The sequence below is a fragment of the Schistocerca serialis genome, chromosome 6 (genome assembly GCF_023864345.2).
Source record: "Schistocerca serialis cubense isolate TAMUIC-IGC-003099 chromosome 6, iqSchSeri2.2, whole genome shotgun sequence".
NCBI classification, from domain to species: domain Eukaryota; kingdom Metazoa; phylum Arthropoda; class Insecta; order Orthoptera; family Acrididae; genus Schistocerca; species Schistocerca serialis.
Window position 1 is genome coordinate 555414054 of NC_064643.1, and position 25751 is coordinate 555439804.

Genomic DNA, 25751 nt, shown 5'->3' on the forward strand with positions numbered 1-25751 from the left:
CTGATACCGAAGCAAAGAAAGCTTTTTATTGCCAGAACACAAAAAAGATGCAACACGTCTCTAAAGAGATTGCCTTCACTACTCTTGTCAGTCATCTGCTAGAGTATTGGGGGGCTTTATGGGATCATTACGAGACAAGATTAAGGGAGGACATCGGAAAAGCCCAAAGAACGACAGCTGGTTTTGTATTATCGCGAAATAGGGGAGACAGTGTCACGAATAAGATAAGCAAGATTGAATGGAAATCGTTAAAACAAAGGCGTTTTTCACTGCGGCGATAGATTATGTAATTTCGATCAACAACTTTCTCCACTGAATAAGAAAATATTTTATTGTTGCCAGCCTACATAGCGAGAAATGATCATCGTAACGAAAGTAAAGAAATCAGAGCGCGCACAGAAAAATTTGAGTGTTCATTTCTCCCACGCGCTGTTAGTGGAACGGTAGAGAAAGAGTCTGAAGGTGGTTCGAAGAACACTCCAGCAGTCACGTGTAAATTGAAGAGTAGTCATGCAAGTGTAGATGTGTTCCTGACAAATGCCTTCAGAAACGACTTCCTAACACTTAAATTTATATTCGGTGTTAGAAAATTTATCTTCTAAAGAAACACTTTTCTTGCCATTGCCTGCCTACATTTTATATCCTCTGTTCTTCGGCCATCATTAGTGATTTTACTGCACAAATAGCAAACTTCATCTACTACTTCTACTGTCTCATTACGTTACTCCCTCAGAATCGCCTGATTTCACTTCATATCGTAACCCTTGCTTTGGGTTTTTAATGTTCATCTTTTATCCTCCTTTCAAGACGCTATCTATTCCGCTCAGTTGCGCTTCTAAGTCCTTTGCTGTCTCTGACAGAATTACAATGTCTCTGGCAAAAGTCAAGGTTCTTATTTTTTCATTTCTTTGGCTTCCTTTACTGCTTGCTCAGTGTGTGTAGATTGAATAACATAAGGGATAGGCTACAGCCCTATCTTCCTCCCTTGTCAATCATTGCTTTACTTTCACGCCCCTCGACACTTACAACTGCCAGCTGGTTTGTGTACAAGTTGTATATAACTTTTCGCTCCCTGTTTTTTACTCTTTACTTCAGCATTTTAAAGCGTGTATTCCAGTCAGCATTGTCACAAACTTTATGTAAGTACACGAAAGCTACGAGGACGTGCTGAAGAGTGAAGCCTCAAAATTCTTATGTGAAAACGCTAAAAGCTTTTTAAATAGCCTACAACAAACGTTATTAACATTATATTTATTCTTCATGTATAAATGTTTATTTCTCAACAAACTCACCCTGGTGACGATCACATTTCTCTGAACGAGAGACCAGCTTCTTGATACCATCTCTGTAGAATATTTGATTTTGTTGACAGTGCCACAACCTAATCTGTGCTTCCATTGCTTCATCACTATCAAGTGAAGTCTTCGATGTTGTTCTTTAAGTTTTAGAAACGACGAAAATCGGATGGGATCAAGTCGGGACTGTATCCGAGATTAACGATGACGTGAACCAAAGGGTAGATGTTGCACCTCTTGTGTGTGGTCCTGGAACTGCCATGCTGACGTAGAGGGTGCTCCATATGTGGACGAACTCTTCGAATTTGAAACTCGATTACAGCATGCTGTTTCTCACACACCGGCATAGTTACGTTACACACCGCCATTTTACAGGTTACAATTTGGAGCCCTCTAGCGCCAGCGGGCTGCAAATACACTGACGGCAAGAAGCATAAGAAAAAAAAAATTAGGGTACTAAAATTTCGGGAAGTCATTTGTCTAGGTAATATAGTTAATGATTGACATAGCAAGATCACAGGTTAATCTAACCGCGAGATACGCCATTGCAAATGTGAAATACTAATACATTAATAACCGGTGAAACCTCTAGAATGTTAATGCAAGCATGCAAACGTGATGCATTGTGTTATACAGGTGCCGGATGTCAGTTTGTGGGATAGAGTTGCAATCCTGTTGCACTTGGCTAGCCAATACATGGACGGTTAATGTGTTTGTGGATGACTCTAGAGTTATCGTCCGACGATGTCCCATATGTGCTCGATGATGATAATGATGATGTTTGGTTTGTGGGCCGCTCAACTGCGCGGTTATCAGCGCCCGTACGAAGTCCCAACCTTTGCTCAGTCCAATCTCGCCACTTTCATGAATGATGATGAAATGATGAGGACAACACAAACACCCCGTCATCTCGAGGCAGCTGAAAATCCGTGACCCCGCCGGGAATCGAACCCGGGACCCCGTACTCTGGAAGCTTGAACGCTACCACGAGACCACTAGCAGCGCCCGTGCAAATTCCAAACCTTTGCTCAGTCCTGCCTCGCCACTTTCATGAATGATAATGAAATGATGAGGGCAATACAAACACCCAGAAGTAGGTAAAAATCCCTGACCCCTCCGGGAATCGATCCCGGGACCTCGTGCTCGGGAAGCAATAACGCGACTGCGAGACCACGAGGTGCGGACCAAATGTGCTCGATTGGAGGCATATATGATGATCGATCAGGCCAAAGCAATGTGTCGACATTCTCACAGAGCACGCTAGGACACAACAGCTGTTTGTTGGCAAGCTTTATCCTAATGGAAAATACCGTCAGGAATGCTTTTCATGAATGGCACCAGAAATGGTCTAATCACAAGGCTGACGTACAAATTTGCAGTCAGGGTACGTGGGATAACCACGAGACTGCTCTTGCTGTCATACATAATCACACACCAGACCATACCTCCACATGTAGGTTCAAATGGTTCTGAGCACTACGGGACTTAACTTCTGAGATCATCAGTCCCCTAGAACTTAGAACTACTGAAACCTAACTAACCTAAGGACATCACACACACCCAGGCCCGAGGCAGGATTCGAACTTGCGACCGTAGCGGTCGCGCGGTTCCAGACTGTAGCGCCTAGAACCGCTCGGCCACCCCGGCCGGCCCAGATGTGGGTTCAGTGTGTCTAGCACGCAGACAACCATCACTGCGACCGAGGCGGAAACAATTTTCATCAGAAAACGCAACAGACCTCCATCCTGCCCTCCAGTGAGCACTCGCTTAACGATACTGAAGTCGCAAACGGCAGTGGTTTGGTGTCAATGAAACGCACGCCACAGGGCGTCTGGGTCGTAGCAGTCCTTGACATAACCGATTTGTAACAGTTCGTTGTGTCACTGTGGTACCAAAAGCGGCTCAAATTGCTGCTGCAAATGCAGTACGATGCGCTAGTGCCATAAACCGAACACGATGGTCTTTCCTCTGAGTAGGGCCACGTGGCCACGTCTTCTTGCAACAGTACATTCTCGTGACCACCGCTGCGAGCAATCATGTGCATTGGCTACATTCCTACAAAGTGTTTCCGCAATATTCCTGACGAGACATACAGCTTCTCGTTGCCTTATTACACGGCCTCGTTCAAACTCGGTGAGGTGTTGATAACGGCGTCTTTGCTGCCTTAAAGGCATTCTTGACTAGCATCAACTAACCATGTCCAGTCTCAAAGGAAACTAACGCTCACGACCGTTACAGCGTGTGTTTAAAGCACAACTGATTCGCATCCTCGTAGTGGCGCGAAATTTGAATAGACATCATCTTCCGGATCTAATGCACCCCTACCAACTTTCGTTTATGTCGCACATCTGCTTCGTTGTGTTGCGATATTTTTCCATCAATATACAAAGGGGTCCAAAAAAATGTATCCACTATTTAAAAGTCCATAACTTGCAAACTAATTGACGAAGTTGTCTCACTTTTGGTGAAAGTGTAGTTTAAAGTCCAACTTAAAGATATCATTCTAGGGGTTGGAAATGGCTACCATTAACATCCACACACAAACGATGCCACCGAACTGCAGCTCGAACTACTGACTGCAACGTGTTCAGTTGGATATTTGCACATGAATGTACGATGGATTCGCGAAGTTCATCCAATGTGCGTGGCGTTTGTCGATAAACGACGTCCTTTAGTGTTCCCCATAGGTAAAAGTCCAGAGGAGCAAGGTCTGGGGAACGTGGTGGATACTCCACAGCACCTCTACGACCTATCCATCTTCCTGGTAGATTTTCGTCGAGATACGCGCTAACACGATTTTGGTAGTAGGCTGGGGCACCATCTTGTTGAAAGTAAACTCTTCCGTCCCCATACAAGTCTCGGATGGCAGGTTGGTTCAAATGGCTCTGAGCACTATGGGACTTAACATCTGTGGTCATCAGTCCCCTAGAAATTAGAACTACTTAAACCTAAATAACCTAAGGACTTCACACAAATCCGTGCCCGAGGCAGGATTCGAACCAGCAGCGCGGTTCCGGACTGAAGCGCCTAGAACCGCTAGGCCATAGCGGCCGGCCCGGATGGCAGGTAAAATGGACGTATGAAGCTTCTTAAGGTACACCTCACCTGTAACTGTGCCGTCAAAGAAGAATGGCCCAATCAAGCCCCGGTAAGACAACCCACACCACACATTTACTCCTGGCAAATTCACGGCTTTGTCTACATGGACGTTCGGATTTTCGGAGGTCCAGTACTCCATTCTACGATCTGGGTCGTCCTCGTTCATTGCGTGTAGCAATCGTGGGATGTAGCACTTCCACTTTGCTGTCTTCAAAATTCGCCGAACACTTGAGCGACTCACTCCAGTTTCACGGGCACACTGTCTCACAGACTTCTGTGGTGAGCGAGTGAATTATTGTAACACACGACGGGAGTTTGCTGGACTTGTTACTGTTACAGGTCGTCCAGATCGTTTTTTGTGTATATCTTTAACACAGCCTTCGGCTTCAAATTTGTCTCGAATGCGACGAATCGTTAAACGTGTCAGTGACTCTGTTTGATACTCATTTCGCCATTGTCGTTGAACCTCATTAATATTTTCGTACTTAAAATACCACTTCAAAACTGACTTCCTTCAATCGAATGTAAGCCTCGCGCCAGTCATGTTTACTCGAGTAACTAGGAACAAAACACCATCTGGCGACTGTCATCTGACAAGACAAAACAACGCAATACAACGTTTGTGTGGCGATTGCCGGAACTACAAACTATTACACTACCAAAGATGAGACAACTCCATCAGTTAGTTTGCCAGTTATGGACTTTTAAATAGTGGATACATTTTTTGGACCCCTCTGTATGTAGGTGTGAAGAATAATGATACAGAACGTTAAGAACCCTTGTGTCATTTAAAAATCTGTGAGGCTTTTCTCCACAAAAAAGTCTGAGGCATTACTTTTCAGCACACCCTCGTATAAACATAAGTTTCTTTTCTTTAACCTGTCTTCTACGATAACTCGTAGGAGCTGTGTTGTATCGTGTGCTCAAACATTTCTGCGAAACGCAAACTGTTCTTCCCCGAGGTCTTCTGCCAATTTTTCCATTCTTCATGTAAGTGGCGTCAGTATCTTGCAACGATGACTCATAGTTCGTTGATATATCATCAGAATGTGTCTGCTTGCACTTATCTCGGAAAAACTCTTATTATTCTTGTGACAATAGTAGCGACCCCAATGACCACACTTACTTTCGGTGTTGGAAATAACTGTGTTAGACGCTGCGGCCCACGGAGATGAATTTTAATAGGAACTCTGAGACATTTTTTTAAGACATGGGTTATCACGCCTCCATTCCAATAAAAAGTGAGCCCAGAATGAGATTTTCATTCTGCAGCGGAGTGTGCGCTGATATGAAACTTCCTGGCAGATTAAAACTGTGTGCCGGACCGAGACTCGAACTCGGGACCTTTGCCTTTCGCGGGCAAGTGCTCTACCACCTGAGCTACCCAAGAACGACTCATGACCTGTCATCACAGCTTTAATTCCGCCAGTACCTAGTCTCCTACCTTCCAAACTTTACAGAAGCTCTCCTGCGTGCCTTGCAGAACTAGCACTCCTGGAAGAAAGGATATTGCGGAGACATGGCTTAGCCACAGCCTGGGGGATGTGTCCAGAATGAGATTTTCACTCTGCAGCGGAGAGTGCGCTGATATGAAACTTCCTGGCAGATTAAAACTGTGTGCCGGACCGAGACTCGAACTCGGGACCTTTGCCTTTCGCGGGCAAGTGCTCTACCAACTGAGCTACCCAAGCACGACTCACGACCCGTCCTCACAGCTTCAATTCTGCCAGTACCTCGTCTCCTACCTTCCAAAAAGGCAAAGGTCCCGAGTTCGAGTCTCGGTCCGGCACACAGTTTTGATCTGCCAGGAAGTTTCAAAAAGTGAGCCGTCGAGTGCGGACTCTTGGGATTTACTATCGTCGATATCCAATGCAATCCTCAATAAACCACTTGACGTAGTGAACAACTTACGGAGTCAGCATATTCAGATGTAGTGATGTATATCAGTAGGAATATTCCACTCTTTTTGCAAGGCACTGTTGTGTCGTCCGAACAAGACACAGGCAGCGCAAAAGCACCACAGACGCAAAGGCGCGAGCTGGTGCAAGTGCCACAGAGACTCGCCACTTGCGCGAGTTCCAACATCGCCACGACCGACGCTGACGATGAAGACATCGACTTAGCCTCGGCCAACTGCCGGCCGCGTACAATCCGCCAATGACCGGACGACAACGGACAGAAGAGCAGCTCTCGCCCATTAGGTTATACAGGGTGTTACAAAAAGGTACGGCCAAACTTTCAGGAAACATTCCTCACACACAAATAAAGAAAATATGTTATGTGGTCATGTGTCCGGAAACGCTTAATTTCCATGTTAGAGCTCATTTTAGTTTCGTCAGTATGTACCGTACGTCCCCGATTCACTGCCAGTTGGGTGGGCTGACGAGAATCCGCACGCAATTTTGCAATCACGTCATCAACACAGATTTTCTGTGAACATTTGGGCGGGCATGGATGGTGATGTCTTGATTGGGCCCCATGTTCTTCCACCTACGCTCAATGGAGCACGTTATCATGATTTCATACGGGATACTCTACCTGTGCTGCTAGAACATGTGCCTTTACAAGTACGACACAACATGTGGTTCATGCACGATGGAGCTCCTGCACATTTCAGTCGAAGTGTTTGTACGCTTCTCAACAACAGATTCGGTGACCGATGGATTGGTAGAGGCGGACCAATTCCATGGCCTCCACGCTCTCCTGACCTCAACCCTCTTGGCTTTCATTTATGGCGGCATTTGTAAGCTCTTGTGTACACAACCCCGGTTCCAAATGTAGAGACTCTTCGTGCTCGTACTGTGGACGGCTGTGATACAATACGCCATTCTCCAGGGCTGTATCAGCGCATCAGGGATTCCATGCGACGGAGGGTGGATGCATGTATCCTCGCTAACGGAGGACATTTTGAACATTTCCTGTAACAAAGTGTTCGAAGTCACGCTGGTACGTTCTGTTGCTGTGTGTTTCCATTCCATGATTAATTTGATTTGAAGAGAAGTAATAAAATGAGCTCTAACATGGAAAGTAAGCGTTTCCGGACACATGTCCACATAACATATTTTATTTCTTTGTGTGTGGGGAATGTTTCCTGAAAGTTTGGCCGTACCTTTTTGTAACACCCTGTAGATCATCGTCCAGGGCTGTCTTAGACAGGCAACGTCGTTTAGTGAACCCTTCGTAGTGAACTGACAATTGTTGTAATTGCATTTGCTGTGTACTGTGAAATTTACCTACGAGTATTTGCACTTAGCCATTGAGGGCCTTTTTTGTTAAATTACATGCAGTGTTGCAGACTTCATTATTCAACAAGTCACAAAGAAAAGTCAACAAGTCACAAAGAAAAGAAAACCTTTTTAAGCCGTTTGTGTGTCTTTGCTACTAACTTGCTGGAGTGTTGTAGAACCTTCGTTCTCCTACCCTGTTACCCGACACTGGAGCGTAGCTGTGTAATAGTGGCAGTGAGAAATTGTCTTAGTGGTGTACTGCATCAGAAGGCATTCCACGCACTCGCAGACTCGGCCTACCGTAAAAACAGTGGCAAATCGGCCTCCACAGCAGTAGTGACGAGGCCTTTACAAAAGGCAACAGGATACAGGATTCGTAAGCAAAGTGAGCAAGTGTTGTCTGTTGTTGTATTGGAAGTGCTGGGCCGCACAGTGACAGCGGCCAGCTCCGACCACTGGAAACGGAAGAGAGCGACGGGGTACTCACTATTTGGCCGAATCGTTGAGCTGGTATTCGTTGGAGCGACCGAAGCACTCCTGTACACCCGAGTCCGCCCACAGGCGTTTCATCGCCGCCAGCAGCTCTTCGGAGAAGGGCTCCGTGTCCTCCATGCGCTGGATCACGTCGAAGACCATCTTGGCGTCCGTCTGCCAACAAACACAAAGCAAACAGTGTCACTCTCTATCACGTCAAACACATCATAATAATACAATACTACTCGCATTGAAATTTAGGAAGTAACGGGGTAAAATAAAGGGAGCGAAAGGTTGTCTACAAATTGTACAGAAATCATGCTCCAGTTATGAGAATTGAAGGACATGAGAGGAGAGCAGTGGTTGAAAAGGGTATGAGAAGAGGTTCCATCTTTGCCCTGCCAGGGCAATAAAGGAAACCAAGGAGAAATTTGGAAAGGGAACTGAAGCTCAGAGAGAATAAATACAGGGTGGGGCAAATAAAATTGGCCCAGACGAGTGGATACGGTTGTACGTGAATTTGTGGCAGCATTAACGGAGGAGGAAAAGACCTAAAATACTTCCAACAGGATGGAGCAACTGCCCATACAACCGGTCGAACCTTGTAGCACATTTACCGGTCTTCACGCCTGACAGAATTTTTGGCTGGGATCAGTCTAGTCGCGGCCCAATTTGGCCACCCAGGTCACCTGATCTGTCAGGTGTGATTATTTTGTGCAAGCAGTTCTCCAGTCTAAGGTGTATCGCAACAACCCTCATAGTCTTCAAGAACATTTCGGATAAGACTGCAGCAGTTCCAGCAATCCAGCTTCGATCTGCCTTCAGAAACTTGCTGAGCAAGGTCCAGAAGTGCCAAGAATGAATGGTGGTCACTTTCAACATCTGCCGAGCGGCGGTCTAAGGCGCTGCAGTCATGGACTGTGCGGCTGTTCCCGGCGGAGGTTCGAGTCCTCCCTCGGGCATGGGTGTGTGTGTGTTTGTCCTTAGGATAATTTAGGTTAAGGAATGTGTAAGCTTAGGGACTGATGACCTTAGCAGCTAAGTCCCATACGATTTCACAGACATTTGAACATTTTTTTGATAAAAAGGAATTCATTAACACTGAATGTATGTCTTAGAAAGTCTTCTCTGAAGGTCAAGCGGAACTGCATTGTTCCAGAGACCTTAAAAGTCTGAAACATCTATGGTTTACGTATGCAGACTGAACCGACGAATGAAAATTTGTACCAAGGTTGGTATTCGAAAACAGGTCTCTTGCTCGCTAGACAGATGCGCTAACCACGGCGCCACCCTGGCTTTGCCCAACTGCATGGACTATCCTAGCGCCTTCCGTAGCCCATGCAGTTGTGCAAAGCCAGGATGGCGTCGTGGTTAGCGCATCTGTCTAGCGAGCAAGAGACCTGTTTTCGAATACCAACCTTGGTACAAATTTTCATTCGTCGGTTCAGTCTGCATATGTACATCATTTTCTGAAGAAATTTGGAGTGCAGCCTTGTAGGCCAGTGAAACGTGGACGATAAGCAGTTCACATAAGAAGACGATAGAAGCTTAAGAAATGTGGCGCAGCGGAACTATATTGAAAATTAGATGATTAGATCGAATAACCAATAACGAGGTACTGAATTCGAACTGGGGAGAAAAGAAGTTTATGGCACAAATCGACTGAAAAATGAGATAGGCTCATGGGACACATCCCGACACTTGAAAGAATAGCCAATTTGGTAATGAAGGGAGGGTTTACTAAGTATGAATACAGTAAGTACCGGGCGAGGTGGCGCAGTGGCTAGCACACTGCACTCGCATTCGGGAGGACGACGGTTCAATCCCGTGTCCGTCCATCCTGATTTAGGTTTTCATTGATTTCCCTGAATCGCTCCAGGCAAATGCCGGGATGGTTCCTTTGGAAGGGTACGTCCGACTTCCTTCCCCGTCCTTCCCTAATCCGATGAGACCGATGACCTCACTGTTTGGTCTCCTTCCCCAAACAACCCCCAACCCAATCCAACCCCACCCAATACAGTAAGCAGATTCAAATGTGAAGGTTGCAGTAATTATGCTGAGACAAGAAGACTTGCAAGAGACCGACTTCTGGGGAATGCCTGCACTATACCAGTCCTCTGACTGAAGACCACCAAAATGACACCATTATGCAGTTCCAGTACAGACATATTTTTGGCGACATTTACTGGACAAAACAGGACCTGAAAAGGAATGGAAAGGAAGAAAGGGAAATTTTCTCGAAGTACAGCAGCCAGCGCGTTTCTCCTAGGGCTCAATTTCTGGTTATTTTTAAGATCTGTTTCTGTCATGTATCCCTTCCTTCACCTTCGGCAAAATATTGTTAACCTCAAGAAAATGCCAAGCTGCGATATGGTTTGAGATCTACGTTAAACAGCATGTTCCCCAAAATTGGCAAGGTTAGTATTTTTATGGAGCTTCTCGAACAAAACGTATTAAGTAATGCGTAAATAAAACCATCTCTTTGGATGCGCTCCATAGATGACACATTTTGTGTATGCTGACACAACAGGGAAGAGTTACAGAAATGCCACGATTTTCAGAACGAACATTCATCCTAAAGTCGGTTTCAGCGTGGAGCTGGAGAGTGAGGTCGGCATCTCCATTTTAGGTGTGTTCATCTACGGAAGACATGACCGGCACAGAGTTTATAGGAATCCTACCATCACATACAGGTACCTAGACGCCGCTTTAGCAACACCACTCAGCCCGTAAACAAATTGCTCTGAACACTGTCTTAGAGTGCATTTAGCATCAGTGATAGTAACAGTTTGCAATCAGAACGAGATTTCCTTACGGAAACATTGATGGCCAACGGCTATAATGCGCTTTTCACAAAAAGGGCTTACAAACAATGCGAAAATAATAATAATAATAATAATAATAATAATAATAATAATAATAATAACAAACCTGACATCATACTCACCAATAAAAAGAAGAAATTAACACAACTAATCGAAATATCCATACCTAATACAACGAATATACAAAAGAAAACAAGAGAAAAAATTGAAAAATACATCCAACTGGCTGAGGAATTCAAGGACATGTGGCATCAGGATAAAGTTGACATTATACCAATTATACTATCAACTACAGGAGTCATACCACACAATATCCACCAGTACATCAATGCAATACAGCTACATCCAAACTTATATATACAACTACAGAAATCCGTAATTATTGATACATTTTCAATTACCCGAAAGTTCCTAAATGCAATATAACATATATCATACAGTTAAAAGGAAGTCACGCTTGATCAAGGTCCGCGTCACTTTCCATTTTTGACCAGACATAACGTCTGAGAAAAGAAAGAAACAATAATAATGATACAATAATAATAATACAAACAAGAAGAACGAAGTGTCTCTTGTATATTGTCAGATTACCGTTCGTGACTAGAATAAACAACCACATACGCAAAATCCTTTGGAAGATGGATTTAGGGACTACATTTTCCATCCGTCATAATATAAAAGAAATGATCTTGATCATGTTGAACACATCAGCTGATGTTAATGATTAATGACAACCACCTCAACTGTAATATTATACATTTGTTATATTACGAGTGGTTTCGTTCGTTGAACATCTTCAGGTTGCCGATTACATAGGATAACTAGACCATTTATGTCATGACTGCAGCACAGATCGGAAACCTGAAGATGTTCAAAGAACGAAACCACTCGTAATATAACAAATGTATAATACTACCCGTCATAACATAATAAATATATAATAACGCGTCTGAGTTGGTTTTCATTAGTCACTACCAATATGAAAGATTTTTTCCGACAAATAACGGACATGCCTAGACACCTTCACACTGCAGGAGCATATGAAGTGTCGTGTGATTGTGACAAATGTATGTATAAGCGAAACTGGAAGCACAGCAAAAGAACGCTTTAACGATAACTAACGCGACACATGTTTCAGACAAAAGGTAAAATCAGTGTTGGCGGAGCTCCAAGAAGAATGTGAGCAGGTTATGGATTTTAAGAATGTACGCGTGTAAGCAAGAACAAGTAAAATTTACAGAAGAAACGTCTGTGAAGCATTCGAAATATCAAAGAATAAGTACAGTTTCGATAGAGATGACAGTTACAGGCTTCCGTCTTCGTGGCTAACTGTTATCACCAAAATAAACACTTATTCGCGGAGAGCGAGGAACATAAACAGCTATCGGGCAACAACCAAGACGACCCAACAGCAACAGTTTGGATTTCCTGTCTCTGTCAGTATCTCAACTCAGTATTTACCAATGACGACGACCCGCTAGCAGCAACCTGACGATTTTTACCTGGTAATAATTCCATTTCTCCGATAAAGCGCGGAAAAATAGGGATTTATAAGTGAACGCGACAAGGTCTTTCGACAGTGTTCAGTCATGCAAGGGCAAATGTGCAATAGTGAAGAAGATACACCAGAGAGTTGGCGCTCGAGCAGTGCAGAAGTTCTGATGCCGCAGAAGTTTATCTCATCAATTACAACGGCAACGGAAGCCTGCAGACTTAATTATACGCACTTAGCTTACGGCCATGCTTCTACGGAGCACCACCATACGCCTATTACAAACGCTTCACACGGTCTGACACTAAAAACTCTCACAATACGCTTGCGTCTTCCGCTGCCTGAGGCGTGGAATGTTTTTCTAGGCACAGTGCGGTACACTCCTGAACACATATAATGAAAGGGGTGTTTTTTTATAATTTGGCAACTGTATATTATAGAATTATACGAGAACTACCTTCTGACACCTCTTATAATTCAATATAAATTTTGTGCTGTTGTAACTGAGAAAAATTTAAGCTTTTAAGAAAAGATTATTTTTCATGCAACTCAGTATTTATCGCGCCATATTTCCTACACTGTGTATTTAACAACAACATAATTTTGTAGTTTCCTTCAGTAGTATATATTGATAGTGTCAGAAAATTTTGTAGTTAATTGACTCAATAATAGTGAAGTAACTAATTTAATTCTCACGTCTGACAAGGAACTTATGCCACAACTATACCCAAAATATAGTAAGCGACAAACTTTTTCATTTGCATTTTTTGTGGAAAGGGGGGGGGGAGCGACACAAAGTTTCGGAAAGGTTTGAAATTATTGTTACAGTTTGTTGGAAGATTATGTGGTTCATTGGCGTGATGTAAGTTCCGGCGCGCTGCAAGGAAAATTTTTCTATAATAGACGCGGCTCAGTTCGGCGCGACTGAGTAGTGGAGGCAGCAGTACTCGATCTGAAACTCTACTGATTTTGACGTTCCCAAAGTAGATGGAAGTTAGGAAAGAGAAGGAAGACTGTGTGCCAGCCGGTGTGGCCGTGCGATTCTAGGCGCTTCAGTCTGGAACCGCGTGACCGCTACTGTCGCAGGTTCGAATCCTGCCTCGGGCATGGATGTGTGTGATGTCCTTAGGTTAGTTAGGTTTAAGTAGTCCTAAGTTCTAGGGGACTGATGATTACAGATGTTAAGTTCCATAGTGCTCACAGCCACTTGAGCCATTTTGAAGACTGTGTATTATTGGGAAGAGTACTCAGGAAGCGCAAAGCAGTCAGACAAATTTTCTTGCATCGTGAAGAAGAAAGAGAGTATAACATTTTAGTAACAAAGCATTTGTTACACGTGCGGTCAAATTTAAGGCATTTTTCAGATTCAAATTCAACCATTGTCTTCTTCCGTTAGCTGAAGACAAACTGAGAAGTCATTTCTGTAACCTAAAGGCGAAACTATTTACACTATCAGGTAAACTGTGTTACATAGAGGTAAGTTTATCACTGATAAGTAACGTTAATGTAAATTGTCAGGCGACGTGTCTTAGTTCAAATGGTTCTGAGCACTATGGGACTTAACTTCTGAGGTCATCAGTCCCCTAGAACTTAGAAATACTTAAACCTAACTAACCTAAGGACATCACACACATCCATGCCCGAGGCAGGATTCGGACCTGCGACCGTAGCGGTCACGCAGTTCCAGACTGTAGCGCCTAGAACCGCACGGCCACTCCGGCCGGTGACGTGACTTAGTATCGATTGTTATACGAGGGCCGTTCAGAAAGTAACCTCCGGTTGATTTAAAAAAATACACCAAGTTAAATAAAAATATTTTAATATATACATCTTACAACTACATCTTTGCACTATTTTTCTACATAGTCTCCATAGCGATTGAGGCACTTATCGTATCTCTTCACAAGCTTTGAAATTCCTTCTGCATAAAAATCACCCGCTTGTGCCTGGAGCCAGCCTGTGACCGCATCTTTGAGCTCTTCGTCGTCATCAAACCGCTGTGACCCGAGCCATTTCTTCAAATGCATGAAGAGGTGATAATCACTTGGCGCCAGGTCTGGGCTGTAAGGTGGATGGTTGATAACGTCCCACTTGAAGGACTCAAGAAGGGCCGTTGTTCTGCGAGCAGAGTGAGGACGGGCGTTATCGTGCAAAAAAACGATACCGGAAGTCAGCATACCACGGCGTTTGTTCTGTATAGCCCGTCGTAACTTTTTTATTGTTTCACAGTACACGTCTTGATTAATGGTCGTACCACGTTCCATGAATTCAACCAATAACACCCCTTTGGCATCCCAAAACACCGTTGCCATCAGTTTTCTGGCAGAAAAATCTTGCGAGGCTTTTCTTGGTTTGGTAGGCGAATTTGAATGTGCCCACATCTTTGATTGTTCTTTTGTCTCAGGGTTCACGTACTTAATCCAGGTTTCGTCACCGGTCACGATTCTGTTTAACAATGGTTCTCCTTCGTCCTCATAACGTGACAGAAAGTCTAATGCAGAGGTCATTCTTTGAGTTTTGTGGTGGTCGGTAAGAATTTTGGGCACCCATCGTGCACAGAACTTACGGTAACCCAATCTTGCTGTCACTATCTCGTACAAGAGAGTCTTAGAAATCTGTGGAAAACCAGTAGACAACTCCGACAATGAGAAACGTCGATTTTCACGAACTTTTGCATCAACTGTCTGAACGAGTTCGTCAGTCACCAATGATGGTCTACCACTCCTCTCTTCATCATGAACGTTTTCTCGTCCACTTTTAAATAAACGTACCCATTCACGGACAACTTCTTCAGTCATAACTCTTGGTCCGTACACGGCACAAAGCTCACGATGAATAGCTGCTGCAGAATATCCTTTGGCTGTAAAAAACCTTATGACAGCACGCACTTCACATTTGGCGGGGTTTTCTATTGCAGCACACATTTCAAACTGCCACAAAAACTAAACTAGCGCAGGTACGACGTTCACCCGACCACGGCTTGATGCCGACTGACCTGTTGAGTGCGTGAACGCACAGATGGCGTCGCTACTCCCCCCACAACCCGCACTCGTATATCGGTTGGACCATTATTCCAGTAGAATAAATATTGATTTGCCGAACTGCTGCTACATATAACGGAAGTGTTGATCTTATTGGATCGCATCGGATTGTTTTTCTTCCACACAAATTAAAATGTACCGGGTGGTTATGCTCAAACTTTCCCTGTTTGACACTTCTAACACGGAAACTAATTATCTTAGAGTACCAAACTCGGTAGCATTAATCTCAAGGACATGGGGAAAAGAAATAATGCAGATTCAATTCAATCGAAAGCTTTTAATGAGCTCTTAGGGCACATCATACCATTGCATACCGGTACCATTACTGCTACCAAAAGGGGCTCAATATGGTGCCCAGCAGTGCCCAGAATACCCTGAAAGCGCAGAATTGTATTCTTCACACCAGAACGAAACATGTCTGTAGGTTTGCTACCTCTCTTGATACGCCACTCTTCAGGTCAGCACATGTGTGTATGTTCCCATGGTAAACCCTGTGCTTTAGGTAGCCCCACAACCAGAAATCACAGGGAGTGAGATAAAGCGGTCGTGCCGGCCAAGCATTTGGAAACGATTGTCTGATAATTCGATCGTTTCCAAATAACTTTCGGAGAAGAAGGTGAAATTCACGAGCGATGTGCGAAGGGGCCTCATCTTGCATGACAACTGTAGAGTTCAATGCGTCTCTCTCCTGTAGGGCGGGTATGACATGCTGGTGACGCATATTGCAGTAACCCTGATCAGTTACACTGTACGTCTTTGGTCCTTGAGCACCAACCTGTTCAATAAAGAATGGGCCAATGTTGAACGTAGCCGTGAAACCACACATATACAGTGGCACGTTCACCATACAGAGGAACTTCATACGCAGTGACTGGAGGTGAAGCGGTGAAGATCCCCACACTCGGAAATTTTGTGTGTTCTCCTCACCCGTAAGAGGAAAATGAGCTTCTTCTGTCCATATAATGGTCCAGGGCCAGCCCTCGTCAACTTCAATCCTTGCGAAAAAGTGGAGAGTGAAGTCAACACGCCGTTGTGCGTCCTGTGGTGCAAGCTGCTGTACGATATGGATCTTGTACGGATATGATTTCAGATTGGTTCGTAGCACCTTCCGTACAGAGGTCCACGGGATGTTCAACTGTCCCGACAGCACACGCACCGCCTAACGATTGGGAATTGAACGCAGCGCTGTCTGCCATAGCAATAGCCATTTCATCAAACACCTGTGGTGCAACTGTTCATCGGCCTCATCCCGGAATGACGCCCAGTTCTCCAGTTGATTCGACCTTCTTCATCACGCTCCGTACAGCAGGTGGAGAAAGAGAAACCTTCCACAGTACTTTGAGCCGGCGATATTCTCGAAGTGCAGCTGCAGCATTACGGTTGTTTTGATAATAGAGCTTCACCAATAATGCCCTGCTCCTTTTATCGGAGCTCATGTGGACGTGTCGACAAGTGCACTGTGACTGGTCAGGTGTGTGAGACTAGGAATCACGATGACTAATCACGGCATCTGGTGGCCACAGTTGGAAATGTGATGCATGGAAATCATGCACCCCATACTCTGGACGTTAATGCTACCAAGTGTGGTACTCGTACAGTAATTACTTTCTGTGTTATAACGTGTAAAATAGGGAGAGTTTACGTGTAGTTTTTACTGTTTCCTATGGCAGGGAATGCGACTGAGAATGGGACAAAAATATTGATTCTGTAGTTAGAGTGAATATGTTTCAGCAGAAAGAAAGTAAATAATTCTACATGACATAATACAGAATGCATGTTTCACTTTTTGTAGGTAGGGAAGTCTTCAGTAGTGAAGTTATTGTCGTAGTACGTACGGCCTTGCTAACTGTCAACACTGGAGATAGGAGCAGGAAGGCAAGATGACGATGCGCTGCCGTAGTTTTCTTACCGAAACGTCGAGATACTGGCATATCGTTCATCTCTCCGGTTTATAGTTTCCAAGTCAATCACGATATTGGAAATTTGTTTTTTTGCTTCGCATATAAGATAAAATGGATTTGTAGAACAAATAAGCTTCGTCCTCAATTTCAGTACACTACTGAGAAATAACCCGTAAGATATTTGGTTATTCTTTGTTACAGATTAATAAATAAACAATATGTGCTTCACAGTCAGTATTTATTCATGCCGTATTCTTATTAACACTGCTCCAAAATTCAAAGACTTTTAATATACCCGAATTGTCCAAGTCGTCGACCTCGTCAACTAACGATCACGATTTATTTCAAAGTAGCTGCAGTCAGTACAGCAGTTAGCAGGTTCAAAGAAAGTGAGATCGACCCTTATTATCCCCTTGTGTTTAATGAGTATAATTTTGCTGCAAGGAAAACTGCACGGTCCTCTGTTGTAACAAAATTCTCCTACTCGGGTTGCAGCACCTAAAGGCTAAACCACAGAAACTCCAAATGAGTCTTCTAATGAACGTGAGCTAGAGCAAAATGCATAACCAGGACATTCAACAGATACTGCTTCCATTAAGCTAGACATTTTCGATGTGAAGAGATTTTCTAAGAAGGGCCATATGTAAAATATTTTCGCACCGAGAATTCTGTACAAGCTAGTCATTTATGTACACATTTATTTATGTAGACAGTTCATCCATTGCAGAAATCGAGAATCTCGACGATATTTGGCTGCTATCGATATCGATACTAGCAAGATATCGGTTCCGGGAATTCCAAGACGGTATCAAAACATCTAGAGTAGTTTCTGGGACTAGCCCAGACATACAAAAGGAAGCGAGCAGCGGACTTCAGTTCATATATTATGTAGAGTGACAAGATTTAACAAAATATTTTTATTTATTTACAAAAACAAGACTACAACTTATATTTTATGTTTGCATCCAGTAATATTTCTCTAGTATGCTTTTGACGGATTATAAATTTATTGTAAGTTGTAATGGCTAAAATATTTTTTTATGATGTAATTACAATTTAACTCTTTCGGATATTTTTTATTTCCTAATACTGTGAACCCTAATTCCTGCCAAATTTCATGATTCACAGTCGACAGAAAGTACCATATAGTTTTTGATGCGTGAGTTTCCGAGTGTCAAAATATGTGCCATAAATGCCCATATCTCATAATTACATTGACGTAGAAGTATAATTTTTTTACACTTCCAACCGACCATGGACCTTAATATGTGACCTAGTTGTCAACGTCATACGGCAACCGTTCCTGAGAGTAACGGTCTTAACAGATGGAGAAACAGATGGATAAAAAATGACAAAAATATTTTTTTCTTGTGATATAATTACAATTTAAAATTTTCGGATTTTTTCCTTTACTTTCTTTACGAAACGTTACTTCTTGCCAAATTTCATGAGCCCAGGTCGACGGGAAGTACCTTGTAGGTTTTGATGAGTGAGTATGCGAGTATCAAAATGGTTCAAATGGCTCTAAGCACTATGGGACTTAACATCTGACGTCATCAGTCCCGTAGACTTAGAACTACTTAAACCTAACTAACCTAAGGACATCACACACATCCATGACCCAGGCAGGATTAGAGCCTGCGTCCGTAGCAGCAGCGCGGTTCCGGACTGAAGCGCCTAGAACCGCTCGGCTAGAGTATCAAAATGTCTGACATAAATGGCCGTGTCTGTTGACTAAATTCACTTTGAATCTTAAATCTTTTACACCGCCAATGGACGATAGACCTTAATATGTGACATAAATTTCATCTTGATACGCCCACCTATTCCAGAGACGGACGGACATACAGACGGAAAAAGTAAAAAGAAAATATTTTTATGTGATATAATAAGAAATTGATAATTTTTGGGATTTTTCCTGTACTTGTACTGTGAAACCCTGTTTTTTAAAATTTCATAATTCTATGACAACGGTAAGTACCCTATAGGTTTTAATGAGTGAATTTGCGAGTAGTAAAATACGTCACATAAAGGGCCATATCTCTTAACTGCTTTTACTTACAAGGGAAACTCCCCATCGCACCCCTCTCACATCATCGCACCCCTCTCAGATTTAGTGGTAAAATGGGCCAGTGGATAGCGCGTGAGCAACTGAACACAGATCAAGCTTGACAACAGGAAGAAGCTCTACTGAACTGTGAAAAAAGAAGCAAAATAGAAACAATGTACTGTCCAAGTTCAAAATGCGCAACATCGACCGAACTGCAAGGACGACGGCGTCGTAGTTGTGTGGTGACGACGTTGGACTGCAAAGCGGGTGACCCGAGTGCTCCATTTTTTCACAAAATTATGAACTTTCCGTTAGGTCGTTTACGTGTCCGTTCTGCTTCTGTTGTCTTGGCAACTGTCGTACTATACATTGGTCATAGAATATGAGTCGTGTGGTAAGAATACATTACCGTCGCAAGTAAATGGGATGAAATAGTGAGAACAGGCGAGAGGCCGCATGGACCTCTCACGGAAATGAAAACAACCAATAAACGAGTGTGAATCATGTTACAACAAAGGAATTCGAGAGTCAAAACTTCCAGAACGGAACGCAAAAGTAATACATAGCATGTTGTACTTCTGTGGAACAAATAGGAGGTGCATACGTCCGGAGGTCCCCTCCTTACACCTCGCTGTTGGATACGAGCTCTACACCACGACAGAGACACAAATCTGAATACAAGGAACACACACATCAATGACTGGAGCGACAGTTCATAATTTTGGGGAAAAACAACACGGGTCTCCCCTTTCGAAGTCAAACGCCATGACCACATAACCACGACGCCGCGGCTATTGAAGTTTGCTCGATGTTACACGCGCCGAGCTTAGACCGTTCCCCGTTTCGATTTTGCTTCTTCTTTCACAGTTCGGTACATCTTCTTTCTGTGTTCATGCTTGATCTATGCTCAGTTTTTGACGGGCTGTCCACAGGGTCATCTTCCTACAAAATCTGAGACAGGTGCGATGGAGTTTTTCTTGTTAGAAGCTTACATTTTTTGCACTGCCCAGGGACCATAGACCGTAGTATTTGATATAAATTTCAGCTTGATACGCCTATCCCGCCCCGATAAAACGCGACTTTAAAAATCGGACGGACAGACAACAGACATATAGACAACAAAGCGATTTTATAATGGTTCCGTTGTTGCCTACTGAGGCACCGAACTCTAAAAATATGAAGAGTCACTGTACGCAAAGTGCAGGGGTTTTAATAAGCTCTTCTGTGAAGATTATGAAGCACACAACGTGGAACAACATTTAGAAAAATAACGAAATATCTCTAAAAAAAAGTTGTGGTGCGATGTCCTGCAAGTGACGCCCCAAAGAGAAGACTGAATGTGGTGTTGCAAATTCTACACATGTTGGGATCAAGACTGCTCCAACTTTTAAACAGGAAAATTTAATAATAAAAAGTCTGATATAGAGTTATATCAATTAACGAAAAGTTTCGCAGCCTGTGGGGCGTGCGCTCCTAGTAGGTCGTGGTAACGTAAATTGTGGAGGGGGGGGGGGGGGGGGTGGGGAGGAGGCGAGATTATTGAAAAGAAGAAAATATGAATTAAAAAAGAGATTTAAATACTGAGAGGAAAGCAAAATACGTTCTGACGCAATAAACAGTTAAAATTCACATTTTCACTGATATAATGCACCTATAAATGGAACTATATCAACACTGCACGGCGAATTTAAGCCGACGGCTTGCTAGAAGATATTAGTGTTGACTTAACATTCATTGAAACATTCACATGTCGTCCGTTGTAGTTCTTATGAATGTGCATTACAATACTGTGAAAGCAGGCAGCATGCAAACACAGTTCTCACCTCCTGTACAAATAAAATAAATCTTGACACTCGACAGGTTGCCGAATCGTGTTCTTTGTCACAATCAGTTTCAAGGGAATTGCTCCGGCCTCTAGAGAACAAGCTCCATCCTTCGTACACCGCCCAGGAAACCAACCAATACACGACGTTTGTGGTTATAAAAAAGTGAAAGTGACACACAGAAGTCAGAATCGCGTCGAAGTCTTGTGTTTCACAACTAACTGCGTGCTATAAACAGCTACAAGTAATTACCACATTTCAAGATGTATGTCTCAGTAACGTGTATTCACAAACTCACGTTATTTGCGTGTGCAGTTTTCACCACTGCAGCTGATCGGTACGAGGCGCGCACGCCCTTTGAAAGGGGGCTGTCCTGTTTGCCATGACGATTTTCAGGAAGTTTTGACCACATATGTAAATGTGAGAATTTGATAAATGTACTAAACTTCTGTAATATTATATTCTTTGGTCAGAGAGGTTACTTCATTTTGAAGAGAGTATCAACGTCTGTGTTATTCAGTCAGGCTATATACTTGGTTTTAAAAGGGATGGAAGCTGACCTGCCTTGTTGTGGATGCAGCATTATTTAAAAAGGAATTTTGTAAAGAATAGATTTTAAGGAAAGTTATTGATGCGACTGTATTAGTGGAAGAATGATAAAACCAGCTGTTAAGGTAATCCAATTTCTTTATATACGGTATATTTGTAACTGTGTAGTTTCTTACTGTTGAACATTGTGTATGGTTAAAGTTTGCTGTGGAAATTTAATAATAAGCACATGGACTTGTCCGAGAGTTGAAATAAGTGTCAAGGAAGGCAATTATACACAACAGAGTTCTTAAGAAGTATTTTGCTAATTTATCTGGGCGTGAGAACTATGAAAACTGTCTTTGTCCTCATTTATTAGTTGTTAAGATTAGTTCCCCGTTTTCATTTACTTTCATGACTGTGTTTACGTTCTCATATTGCACGTTGCGAGATGTTGACTGAGAAGCATTTTTGTGAAAATTGGAAAATTTTTGGAAATTTGTGGTAAGGTCATCTAACTTAAACTAAATTACGCTAAGGACAACACACACATCCATGCCCGAGGGAGGACTCGAACCTCCGACGGGAGAAGCCGCGCGGACCGTGACAAGACGCCCGAGACCGCGCGGCTACCACACGGCCGTGAAAATTGGTACGATACCGTCTTTCACTGCAAATCTCAAGTACGGCGAATAAATTTGGTTTTTGGACAGTCACATCAATATTCCTAATAGCAACAGGATGCAGAGCAGACGAGCGTTCCGTGCGCACAGGTATGCCAATAAATTTAATCACCTTCAGGGTTTATGCCTTCTGTAAGGCACAGTGATTGTCAGTGTTTTTGTGAAAGTATCAGTACCAGTTCTGAGGTTTTATACCAGTAAAAGTTTTCAGTCAAGTGCTATGTTGTGTGAATTTTCAAGCAGTTTTATCAGAAAGTCAGATGCATTAATTTTTACGTTCGTTTGCTCTGTAATTATAATAAGTTTTGGTACAGTAATTGTTTGCAAGACTAGAGATAAAGATTAGCAATATTCAAGGCCAGCGTTTTAATCTGAGTCATTTGTTTTGCAATCATGTAGTACATGGAAATTTCATTGCAAACGAATCACTTTCTCGCAGGCGAATAGTTTCATTTGCCGGCTAGTGTGGATTTCGCATCGTATAGCGTGAGCTTCACATACTTCCGTCCAAAATTTAATTTTAACACAGTTCTGTTGCGCTGCCCTGAGATTTACGTATTTCGATATCAAAATACATTTCTCAGATGCCAAGCTGACGCTTACAAACACGAGTTTAAAGTATAACAAGAAATTTTCATCCTAAGTTGTTAGCACTGGAAGGCAAAGAAGAAAACATTCCCTCCAACTCACCCCCCCCCCCCCCCCACACACACACACACACATGTCCTCGCACTACGAAACTGCCGTGCAATGTTCGTTCTGTACCCGCTCTCTCCTGAGGTATTTGTTCAGTTATTGCGCACTACCTATTAGACAGAGAGTGGGTGATCGATACCTGTTTTGTCAGTGTAGCGGATCGGTGTTGCGAAACAGCAATAAACTTACTTATTCTTGGTAATTTTTAATGTTTGTAACATTGTAGCTTTAGCGTCAAAATACTCAGAATACATATAGTTTAGACATTGTTGTTGTATTGGGGGGGGGGGGGGGGGGGAGGAGATAAAAGTTACGGTTGGAAGTTGGGTCACGGATGCTGAAAGTCTGGGAAACGATGAATTAAAGTATTGTCGTAGAATTTCTCTTTTGGATCACCTTTCATTAAGTGGCAAAATAATTTTGATTGTATTAAAATAGAAGTTGATATCACTTTGTATAATAAAAGTTAACTTTATTAGAACGCGCAGAAAAAAAACAAATTATCTCCGAAATGTAATTTATTAAAAATAGTCAACTGCTAACATCGTCAACTTGCCCCAATATCTCCTACCTATTGGTCGTGTGTAAGATTGTATTTTTTGTATGCGTCTTTCATTCATTACTCATGATAGTTGAGCGGGTTGTTGAAGAACTTCGATCTTTTCCGCCCAATATCCTAGTAAGCTGGGAGCTGTGCAGAGGGGTTCCTATTGGAAATAATTACAAGCATATTACCAGTACTGGGATTCGCCAGATCATGAACGGAAACCTCACGGCAACCTTGATCGGAACCGGGGTATTACACCTATTTTAATTTATTTACAGGGATAGTACTGTCCGTTAACAAATCGTCGTATTTGTATACGAGGGTGAGTCGATAAATAAGTCGCAAACGCCGGGTTAATGATCTGCAGTCAGACCAAGCTAGCAGGTGTAGCTGACTAGAACAATGCGATTTTTTTTGCTAGCGGAAGGACTGTCCACAGAGCGTGTCCATGGGGAAATTCATTCCACAGGTGCTGAGAATGCATTTTATGGAAATTTCTGTTCATGTGACACATGAATTCAGCGAAGGACAAGAAAGTCACAAACAAGGAGCGTCCTGACCGCCATGGTTATCCAGTGATGGCATATTGTTTCCACGTCTAGGGGTATTTCGCTACCCCCCACGACACATTGGTCGTGTGCGCTGCAGCAGTATAAGGAACCAAATAAACTTGCCGGCCGCGGTGGCCGTGCGGTTCTAGGCACTTCAGTCCGGAACCGTGTGACTGCTACGGTCGCAGGTTCGAATCTTGCCTCGGGCATGGATGTGTGTGATGTCCCTAGGTTATTTAGGTTTAAGTAGTTCTAAGTTCTAGGGTACTGATGACCTCAGATGTTGAGTCCCATAGTGCTCAGAGCCATTTGAACCAAATAAACTTGTTATATCCCGAGAGGTCACGCTTTAGATGCGAACGCCGTAGTCTTTTAACACTTTGTCGGACGATGAGATAAGTGTTTATGTTTACAAGGGGAGTATTTTGAAAAGGAAAATAAATTGCAGGCTGGAACACGCGGTTCTGATATCTCTATCCCTGTTTGCTACTTACTCACCCTCGTATGTTATGTATGTATTTCTGTGTAAGAAAAAATATGTACGTATGTGAGTATGGGTGGGATGAAGTATGTGTATTTTGTGTATGTCTGTTTTGGATGGAGCAAAGCACTTCGGGCTGAGCACAGCTTCCATAAGCTGTGGGATGACTGCGCAATCGCCGGCCGCGGTGGCCGAGTGGTTCTAGGCGCTTCAGTCCGGAACCGTGCGACTGCTACGTTCGCAGGTTCGAATCCTGCCTCGGGCATGGATGTGTGTGATGTCCTTAGGTTGGTTAGATTTAAGTAGTTCTAAGTTCTAGGGGACTGATGACCTCAGATGTTAAGTCCCATAGTGCTCAGAGCCATTTTTGAACTGCGCAATCCAAACAAGAAAGGGGACTGACGGGTAAGTACTATTGCGTATCTGAAACTCTGTATGAGTATTACGTAACACACTACTTCATAAAGCAATAATAACTGCAGACGTAAATTACCATGTTATCTGATACAAACAACTGGAATAGCCTAGTTTTGTGCGTATGTAAATCACTGTTCTTTCGAAATTGGGATGGGTTATTTATCACGAATTTCATTAGTTAAAATGCCCAGCTCCTTTAAGAGGTTCCTACGTGATGTCTATGGATGAACTCCACATATTTTTCTTACTGCTAGCTTTTGGACAGTCAGTGCTTTCTTTCTAAATGCTGGGTTACTCCAGAAAATTATTCCATATGACATTACTGAGTGGAAATGTGCATAATATGTGAGGAGGTTGATACGTTTTTTTTCCCCAAGATTAGGAGTTACAAAGAGCAACTTAATTGTTTGATAAGCTCTGTAATATGCGCCTTTCAGTTCAAGTTTTCATCAATTTCAGCCAAATTCTGGAGCATTCTACCTTACTTACTGAATCCTGCTTATGTACTACATCAGTTGTTAGTATGACTATTTGGTGTACAGAACTGAACGTAGTGTACTTTTTTTCAAAACTTAGAGACAGTCAATTTTCAGAGAACTACTGAATAAGTCTTTGGAAAAT

The 25751-nt window shown here is 43.0% G+C and overlaps 1 protein-coding gene across 1 annotated transcript in view; it reads right to left on the minus strand.

Moving 5' to 3' along the window:
- LOC126483684 (guanine nucleotide-binding protein G(o) subunit alpha) overlaps positions 1-25751 on the minus strand; it is a 563590-nt gene that overhangs the window by 194980 nt on the left and 342859 nt on the right. Inside the window, exon 4 of the mRNA XM_050106766.1 lies at positions 8109-8269. Within this exon, the coding sequence (XP_049962723.1) occupies positions 8109-8269 (161 nt within the window). The remainder of the gene's footprint in view (positions 1-8108; positions 8270-25751) is intronic.